Source organism: Mandrillus leucophaeus, unplaced genomic scaffold, assembly GCF_000951045.1.
Source record: "Mandrillus leucophaeus isolate KB7577 unplaced genomic scaffold, Mleu.le_1.0 Scaffold388, whole genome shotgun sequence".
Classification (NCBI taxonomy): domain Eukaryota; kingdom Metazoa; phylum Chordata; class Mammalia; order Primates; family Cercopithecidae; genus Mandrillus; species Mandrillus leucophaeus.
This window is the reverse complement of record NW_012104120.1, coordinates 713,405-723,085: the sequence shown is the minus strand read 5'-3', so window position 1 is coordinate 723,085 and position 9,681 is coordinate 713,405. Positions and strand designations below refer to the sequence as shown.

General features: G+C 52.2%; 1 protein-coding gene across 1 annotated transcript; it reads left to right on the top strand.

Moving 5' to 3' along the window:
• The first annotated feature begins 4,502 nt into the window (after positions 1-4,502).
• On the top strand, positions 4,503-8,577 carry LOC105547353 (protein FAM25A). The gene is made up of 3 exons (XM_011990902.1): positions 4,503-4,575; positions 6,541-6,603; positions 8,444-8,577. Exons 1-3 carry the CDS (start codon positions 4,503-4,505, stop codon positions 8,575-8,577), a joined length of 270 nt encoding a protein of 89 aa, XP_011846292.1.
• The last annotated feature ends 1,104 nt before the right edge of the window (positions 8,578-9,681 follow it).

Genomic DNA, 9,681 nt, shown 5'->3' with positions numbered 1-9,681 from the left:
AATATGAATGGCATTTCCCAGATGTCAGTGCAAGGTCCCTGTGGAGGGAGTGGGGCTCCCTGGGAATCTAGTGGAGAGCATTCGGGGCTCCCTTCCTCAGGAGCCTGCCCTTCCTGCACAGAAGCATCAGCCTCACCTCTGTAGCACTGCCCCTCTGCCTCTCAGAACCCACTCGGCTTCAGGCAGTTTCTACTGCCAGCCTCCTTTCCTGGATACAGCCTCCAGCGACTCAGCCCTGCCTTCCCAAGTATTCCCGCCTCTCTTGGGAAGGGATGCTCTCAGATTCTGCACCCCTGGACTTCCCCGGGCAGCACCTGCTCCTTCATTCTTCACTTCCGCAGCTCTCCGTTCTCACTCTGAGGGTCCTGTCCTCCTGGAAGTGTGTGTTGCTGGCAACAATGAAGATCCCCCCTGGCCAACCCCCATGCCCTGTTCTTCTGCACTTCCCTGGCTTCCTGTGTTGGTTCTGCTGGTGTCACCTGCTTTTGGGTTTACGTGGCTTCCCAGCTTCCTAATTTCTCTGAAGTTGAGTTTGATGTGTGTGTTGATGATGGGCTTTTTCTTCCTCCTCCTCCTCCTCCTCAGTCTTGTTGTTGCTCCATATAGTTTCCAGAAGGAGAAAAGGGACACTGTAAAATTAAGCTGCTTCAGGCCTAGCACAGTGGCTCATGCCTGTAATCCCAGCCCTTTGGGAGGCCGAGGCAGGTGGAGCACCTGAGGTCAGGAGTTCGATACCAGGCTGGCCAACATGGTGAAACCCGATCTCTACCAAAAATACAAACATTAGCAAGGCATGGTGGTGTGTGCCTGTAATCCCAGCCACTCAGGAGGCTGAGGCAGGAGGATCTCTTGAACCTGGGAGGTAGAAGTTGCAGTGAGCCGAGATCGTGCTACTGCACTTCACCCTGGGCAACAAGAGTGAAACTCCATCTCAAAATAATAGTAGTAGTAGTAATAATAATAATAATAATAATAATAATAAAGCTGCTGCCATGTTTCTATCAGACCCAGACATCCCGCAGAGTGAGCTGGAATTCTCTGTTTCTCTGTTTCACGTCCATACCCACTGGCTCCTCTCTGCCCGCTCCCTCTTGGGCTGCATCACCACACTGCCTCGCTCTCTGGCCCTAGTGGAATTCAGACAGTGGGGGATGTCACAGGAGGTGGGAGAGAGAGAGGAGAGGTAGTTATTTGCTCAGATTCTTCCTTGCTGGTTTGGCAATGGCCACATCTTTCTACTGATGACTGCAGTTCCTGATGATCCTCCTCTACACCCACAGCTGTCTTTGGGGTCTGCGGACACCTTTCCTGTCCCTCTAGACCCAGGGAGAGAACAGTTCCCCCTCTTCCTGCTCCAGGGCATTCCTCATCTCTCACTGGTTCCCTTAACTCTGTCCACACTTCTGTGAACAGCCTCTTTCCGTAAGTACCCATTTGAATACGTCCTCTGGCTTCCCCCAGGAGCCTGACTGGTACCACAGGTGGGTGGATGCTGGCGTGCTGCCGGGCCCCTGTTCCTCTGGTGACTGGCCAGCCAAGTCTCCGGGAGTCTCGTTAGCGGGGGCAGGCGGTGGGCACAGCACAAACTGTGAGCTCAAATCCACAGAACAAAAGTGGGAGAAGACACTGGCAGGATGGACTGCCACAAAACTCTCGGCATTCATGACGTCTGTCCTTTAAATCACACAAGACATCATCATGCTTCAGACATGAGACAGCCTAAGTATTTAAGTACTTCAAATAAACAAATTGTTTTTCAGAATTGGTCATTGCTAAGTTGGCAAATTGCTATTTGAAACATTGACTCTCCTTGACCCAGTGATTCAGCCAGCTAGTCCCTTGCCAAGCTAGTTTGTTGACCAAATCCCACCTTGAGAATGTATCTGCTCCTGTCAAAGCCAGATTCTCCCTGCCTGAGGCTGGACTTGACCTTTTGACTCAGGATATGCTGACTTGGGTCCCAGGGTAGAAGGGCAGCCCCCTTGGGCCCACTGTGGGCTGGACCTCTTCCATGATGGGGTGGGGGGGGTACAGGCCCCACCTAATTCACCCTTGACCTCATCCAGGCAGGTGAAGTTCCCTGCAGGAGTCACCTAAGCCCAGCCCCTCAGGCCAGGATCCATCATGGTTCGGAGGATTTGGGGCTATCTTAGGTTCTTTGGCTAGAAAGGGGTCCCGCTCTTAGGGGTCTGCCCCAGAGGTGGGGCACAGAGGGCCTGCTGGGGCCCATGGGCCGGGCTGGGTGGACAGGGATCTGGTCACAGCAGCAGCAGCTGGAAGGCCAATGGGAGGGCACCAGGGCCTGGGGCCCATGTCTGGTCCTGGGCCTCCCCAGGCCTCTTGCCTTCTTCCCCGTGGCATTCGGGATCTGTGTCTGGACCCAGCCTTGCCCTGGAGGTCTAGGGCCATGGGGTGTTGTCATTAGAATCGCAGTGCTCACACCAAGGCAGTGCATTAAATTAGCAGGGCAGGGTCTCATGGGCAGGGACCATGTGGAGGGGGTGGGAAGGGCAGTTGTCCCCAGAGGCTGTGGTGGGCCTGGCTCTGGGCCGGGCAGTGGGCCAGGGTCCTGCTGTGTGGCTGAGCTCTGACCACAGGCTGTCTGGGGCTGGTGAGCTCCTGAGAGAGGGGACTGGTGCAGAGTACCCTAGGGTGGGAGCTCATGAGGAGGGGGTCTGTGGGGTGTGGAAATCATTCTAGAGCAGGCAGATGACACTTGTCAGGGGAACAGGCATAGAAAGGACCCCTGTGGGGGTGGGGGACACACAGCCTCAGAAGGAGCAGGGAAGGGGCTTTGACAGGTCCAGGGAGCATCCCTGAGGTTTCCTAGCACAATTCCCACCAGCCATGTCCCAGGGGTCCCCCTGCCCCCAACCCTCTGCAGTGCCAGCCCAATGCCCTGAGCAAAACATCCTGGACTCTGGCTGTTACAAAGGAGGACAGGGTCATCTGGACCTGCCCGAGCTCCAGGCCCCGACTTTCACAGCCCCGTCTGGGTCCAGAAGTTCGTACGTATATAAATGAAAAATGTGCAGGAATCATATGATTGTATTCCCTTTCATAAAGAGGGCCCCTCTAAATTGTTTAAGTCCCGATTCACCCCTGCCCAAAGGAGACAGCAATGGCATGTGTGGGGCCGTGGCCTTGAGACCCAGAGGTCCTGCTGCCCACGATACCCACTGCCCACCCTAGGGGGACTGGCCGTAGCCCTGGAGCCCCCAAACACCATGCAGGCATGCAAGAGGGTCTCAGCTCCCGAGTCCCAGGCTGGGAGGGCCCACAGTCCAGTAAACTAATCAAGCTCCCCAGAAGTAGGAGCACGGGAACACCTCTCCTTGGCTCCCGGACAGCGGAAGTCACATCCCCCAGCCCTCTGGCTCCAGGCAGCCTCATGTCCCAGTCACTCCTTGGCCCACCCCACCGGTTGGTCAGAGCTCACTGCCCAAGGGCACCTCCCAGCACCTCAGTGACGAGTGGAGGGAACAGGTGTTTACCAGGAGCTGGCATGCTTTGTCTCAGGGACAATTAGTGACATGGCCAGGAAGGCACGCTATCCCCATTTTACAGATGAGGAAACAGAGGCTCAGGTTGGGCTGGTGACTAAGGGAAGCAGCATGTGGCAGGTGGCTTGAGGCATCTCTGTCCATCATGAGTGACTAGGGAGCAGCCCTGCCACGCCTCATGCGATGTGCCAGGAGCCAGGGAAGCTGCTTTCTCAGGGATTCTAATTAGGACTAGAAGCATCTCCCTGAGTGGTGGTGGAGGCCTCTGTCTACTCCTCCAGGACTGCCAGGGGATAGGAGGGCACCGCTGACGTCACAGAGCCTCTTGGGTGAGTGAGCATCAGCTGAGCGGTGCCAGATGACTACGCTTCTGCTCAGTGCTGTGCCCCCCTCTGCCTTGGGCAAGGCACCACCCTGAACGCCCCACCTATCCCATGGAGGCTTCAAACTGCTCTGCAGAGCCAGGGTCTCCAGGAATGGGGAGGGCAGTCACCCTCACTCCACTAGTGTTCATGACCCAAAGCACTGCCCAGGTCTCCAGGCCCATAGAACCCCCAAACCCCTCACTGGGCCATACTGCAGACATTGAGCAGTAGGCTTAGAATCCTAAGCCTTGTCTCCAGGTACATATCCATGCCCACAGACTTGGGAAGCTTTGGTCTCGGGGGGCTGGCACTCACGCCCCCTGCCTCAAGGAAGGGGCATGTCCAGATCTCTCCTGTCCAGACTCAGCCCTGTTCCCTGCCCCTATCCTTCATGGGGTCCCTAGGACAGGGCTACAGAAGTCTCATGCTGTCAGGGGATGCTGCCACCCCAGTGCCAGGGTGGCTCCGCCCAGCCCCTTCCTGCTGCCGCCCTCTCTGACTCACCTGTCCAGCCTCCTACTGGGCTGGGGCAAGGGCTTGTTGCCCCAGAGCGTAGAGAGGCACCAGAGGCAGCTATAAAAGCACGTTGGGCCAGTCCTCAGCATCCTAGTTGGCCACCGTCTGCTGCCACACGATGCTGGGAGGCCTGGGGAAGCTGGCTGCTGAGGGCATGGCCCACCGCACCGAGAAGGCCACCGAGGGAGCCAGTGAGGACCTGGGGCTCCTTTCTACCTGGGCTGGGGGGATCTGGGGCAGACTGGGTCTGTTGGAGGCGGATCTTAGTAGGCAGGTGAGGACCTTGGGGGAGGCCTTGGTCCCTCAGGAACCCTGGCCTGCAGCCCAACCAGGACAGCACGGAGTTGAGGGGTGCAGAGCTGGGGAGGTCTCCTGGGGGCAAGGCATGGGTCCTGGTGCTGGGTGAACACTGGCAGCTTGGACCCTTCCCTCTGGAAATCTGGGGAACCTTTCTTGTCAAAACAGCCTATTCTGAATAACCTATGCAGGAAAAGGAAGATGGATTTTTATTTTTACCATAACTTTAAAGCTTCAAAGATTTTTTAACAAGTCACCAAGTCTGATCTGTTCAAAGTCAAAAAGGACATTTTCAATGTCATCCAAGTTCCCTACAGCATGTTTTTTTAAATTTTTATTTGTATTTGAGATGGAGTCTTGCTCTGTCCGCCAGGCTGGAGTGTAGTGGTGCGATCTCGGTTCACTGTAAACTCTGCATCCTGGGTTCCAGTGATTCTCCTGCCTCAGCCTCCTGAGTGGCTGGGATTACAGGCACCCACCACCATGCTCGGCTAATTTTTGTATTTTTAGCAGAGACGGGGTTTCTCCCTGTTGGCCAGGCTGGTCTCAAACACCTGACCTCAAGTGATCCGTTCCTCTTGGCCTCCCAAAGTGCTGGAATTACAGGCATGAGCCACCGCACCCGGTCCCGAAGTGTATTTTGTAGGCAGAAGTCAGCAGCTGTGTGTGGGGAGGCCCAGCCAGACCTCACCTGTGGGTCATTGTGTGAAAAAGTCTTGCCTGAGTTTGTGTCCTCTTTCTAAATGGCAGTAGATGCATATTTTGTTTTTGACTCTGCAGCTGGTGTGGACCACCTGCTTTAACCTTTCACTAGCCTCTGAGTTTTCTATGATTCCTGTTGGGAGAAAAGCTGAGTGTTGGGAGAGAAGCTGAGGCGGTGCTTGCATGTCTGCTAGACTTGCTGGCTCCTTGCTTCCAGCACTCCCATTATCTCAAGTAGCCATACCTTTTTCATCCACTTGATACACCTTTTCCTTTCAACCCCCACAACCTCACCACCTGTTTCCTTGCTAGATCACCAATAAATAGCGTGGGCTCCCAGAGCTCGGGGCCTTTGCAACCTCCACACTCACGATGACCTCTTGGTCCTATTTTCTCTCTCAAACTTTTTCTCATTTCTTTATCTCCGTGGGACTTTGTCGCCCCCACGACCTGGTGTTGGTCTCATCATCCCAACAAATTCCCATTCTAAAGATGAGGGAACCCAAAGGTGGAAGGTAGAGTTAGAGTAAGAACCATTGCTTCTGACTCCGAAATTTTTCAGTTCTAACACGCTACCATCCACACTTTAAAAACCCTGAAGTAGGCAGAGAATTCCCTCTTGTTGGAGGAATTGCTTTGAGAGAGGTGGTTTTACTGGATGAGGCGTGGGAAACCGACCTGAGGCAGGCACCAGCACATCCTGAAAGGGGTGTGACCTGGCACACAGGCCCAGCCTGGGCTTCATGTCTAAGCTGGCAAGATGGTCTGCTCATTGCCATTCCAGGCCGGGCAGGGCCAAGGGGCTTGGGGAACCTGTGCCCTCATGTGACTCACTGAGCTCATCTTCAGGCAGCCAGGGCCCTGACATCTCCGAATGAAGCCAGCTGTGGGGGAAGTTCCTTCTCATGAGCCAGTCTGTCCTGGTTGGGGGTGGCATCCCAGAGTCCCACCTTGGATGTCCAGGGACGTATAGGTCCATTGTGAGGATAAGTGGGCCTGCTCTAAGCCCTAACCCTGGACTTGGGGGGCAGTGGGCCTGCTCTGAGCCCTCACCCTGGACTTGGGGAGCAGTGGAACTTCTTTGAGCCCTCTCCCTGGACTGGGAGGGCAGCGGGCCTGCTCTGAGTCCTCACTCTGGACTTGTCTCCTCTGTTCAGTTCATGCCGTGGAGGAAGTGGTGAAGGAGGTGGTGGGACATGCCAAGGAGACCGGAGAGAAAGGTACAGTCGGCTGAGGTCGGGCAGGGAAGCAGGGAGGGAGGAAGGGAAGTCAGGTGCTGGGCCAACCTGTTCTTTGACTAACCAGGTCAAACTCTGCCCCTGATGTCGCAGCCTTTCAGAGCCTCTCGGCTGGGGCGGTTACCTATGCTCATCGGAGGCCACAGTGCATACTGCGTTAGGGCACTGTCTAAATGGTTCTCTCTGTGGAATGATAAGAAGACAAAGTCACAAAAGACTATGTGACAGCACACTGGGACAAAACATTTAACACGGCCGGGCGCAGCAGCTCACGCCTGTAATCCCAGTACTTTGGGAGGCCGAGGTGAGCAGATCACGAGGTCCGTGGTGAAACCCTGTCTTTACTAAAAATACAAAAAATTAGCTGGGCGTGGTGGCGGGTGCCTGTAGTCCCAGCTACTTGGGAGGCTGAGGTAGGAGAATGGCATGAGCCCAGAAGGCGGAGCTTGCAGTGAGCCGAGATGGAGCCACTGCACTCCAGCCTGGGCGACAGTGAGACTCCGTCTCAAAAAAAAAAAAAAAAAACTTGTAAAATTCTATGTTAAATGTTAAATTGATGTGTGTGAGCTATGAGTAAAACTATGCACAAAGCATGTGTATATTTCATTCCATTTCAACAAAATAGATTCCGGGTAGATGAAGGACTTAAATTTACATAAATGAATCTATTAACTTACTAGGAGATAACCATCTTAGCTCAGGCTGCTATTATAAAATACCATAGGACAGGTGCAGTGGCTCACACCTGTAATCCTAGCTCTTCGGGAGGCCAAGGCAGGTGGGCCACCTGAGGTCAGGAGTTCGAGACCAGCCTGACCAATATGGTGAAACCCCATCACTACTAAAAATACAAAAATTAGCTGGGTGTGGTGGCACATGCCTGTAATCCCAGCTACTCAGGAGTCTGAGGCAGGAGACGCCCTTGAACCAGGGAGGCAGAGGTTGCAGTGAGCTGAGATTGTACCACTGTGCTCCAGCCTGGGTGACAGCGCAAGACTGTCTCAAAAACAAAACAAACCATAAACTGGGTGACTTAGAAACAACAGAAATTTATTTCTCACACTCCTGGAGGATGGAAAGTGCAAGGTCAAGGCAATGTCAGATTTGGCGTCTGGTGAGGGCGTCTTCCTGGTTCGTGGATGGGCCTTGCTGTGTCCTCACATGGTGGAAGGAGCTAGCTCTCTGTGGTCTTTTTTATGTGGTTCCTAATTTCAACCTCCCAAAGGCCGCACCTCTTAATATCATTACATTAAGGCTGAGGATTTCAACATAGGAGTTTTGAGGGGGAAGACATCATAAACATTTAGACATTGTAATAACATAAGAGACTTTGGCCTAATCTTGGAGAGGGGAGAATCTTTAGAACCATGACAAAAAAAAACCAGCGGCCATAAAGAAAATATTAAGTAAATTTGGCAATCCAAAACTTTGAAATTTTCTATAGCCAAAAAAAAAAAAAAAAATTATAAACCAAGGCAAAAGAAAAACTCATTAAAAATATTTGTAATAAAAATGATAATCCAATATAACAACCCAATATAAAAATGGTCAAAAGACATGAGCAGGCATTTTCCAGAAAAAAGGACAAGCAGGCAATGTACCCATGAGATGCTCAGTCTCACTCACAGTTGAAGAAATACAAGTTGTTGGGGAAATTAAAACCAAACTCAAATTCATTCTGCCAGGAGTCCTGCTGCCCTTGGTCCCATTGGGCCACTCCAGGGACTAATCCATTAAGATGGCCACATCCCACAGGCCACTCAAGGGGACACAAGTTCAGCGGGTGGATCACTAGGACATTCTTCCTCTTTCTTTCCAACAGCCATTGCCGAAGCCGTAAAGAAAGCCCAAGAGTCAGCGGACAAAAAGATGAAGGAAGCCACTGAGACAGTGACCAACACAGTCACAAATGCCATCACCCATGCAGCAGAGAGTCTGGACAAACTTGGACAGTGAGTGCACCTGCTACCACGGCCCACCCTTCCTGAGACTCAATAAAAAACCATGAAATGAGTACATCAAGCCCTGGATTTATTCCCATTTGGATGGAAACACTAGGCAAAGTATTTTCTTGTTGATATAAAATATTTTACATATGTCTGGAGTATATTTGAGTATTTATTACATGCACAGAATGTGTGGTGATCAATCAGTGTTTGGGGTGTCCATCACCTTGAATATTTGGTATTACTATGTGTTGGGTACATTTCAAGTCCCCTCTGCTAGCTACTTTTTTTTTGTTTGTTTTTTGTTTTGAGACAGAGTCTTGCTCTGTCACCGAGGCTGGAGGGCAATGGTGTGATCTTGGCTCACTGCAACCTCTGCCTCCCAGGTTCAAGCAATTCTCCAGCCTCAGTCTCCCGAGTAGCTTGGACTACAAGCACAGGCCACCATGCCCAGCTAATTTTTTTTTTCTGTATTTTTAGTAGAGATGGGATTTCACCATGTTAGCCAGGCTGGTCTTGAACTCCTGACCTCAAGTGATCTGCCTGCCTGGACCTCCTAAAATGCTGGAGTTATAGGCATGGGATACTGTGCCTAGCCTTCTAGCTACATTGAAACATACAATACATTCCTGCTAACTATAGTCACCCTAGGTGAAATATTTTTCAACAGAAACACTTTGCATGTCCCCCTTGTCTCCTCTGCTGAGGTGGACACTGGCACTGGGGCCCCTGCTGCTGGTTAGATAGGCTCCCATGATGAATCAGATGCTTCTCTCTCACGCTAAGACCTTTCATGTCAGGAAGGGGCTTTTCTGGAAGAATAGTTAGTGTCTGTGCTACATTTCCTAAAAAACTGTTTCCCCAGAAACTATACAAACTTTCAGGCACATCAGTGCTTCAGGAACATGCTAAGGAAGGACCCTCATTTGTCTTGCATGTTTTTGGATTTTTCTTGAGATGTTCTTGCAGGACTCAGGGCAGATAACAGACCAGCTTGATGAAGAATTTAGCAAGGCAGGCCCCCACTGAGCTGCTTCTTGTTCTCGCAGAGATCAGATAAGCATTTCTGCTGGACAGTCACAGAATCTGGTCAAGGAGAGACTGAGTCACTGCT

Coding starts and splice junctions, on each gene's coding strand:
- LOC105547353 (XM_011990902.1), top strand. CDS start 4,503: ATGCTGGGAGGCCTGGGGAAGCTGGCTGCTGAGGGCATGGCCCACCGC. Junction 4,576..6,540: donor GAAGGCCACCGAGGGAGCCA/GTGAGGACCTGG, acceptor TCCTCTGTTCAG/TTCATGCCGTGGAGGAAGTG. Junction 6,604..8,443: donor CAAGGAGACCGGAGAGAAAG/GTACAGTCGGCT, acceptor TCTTTCCAACAG/CCATTGCCGAAGCCGTAAAG.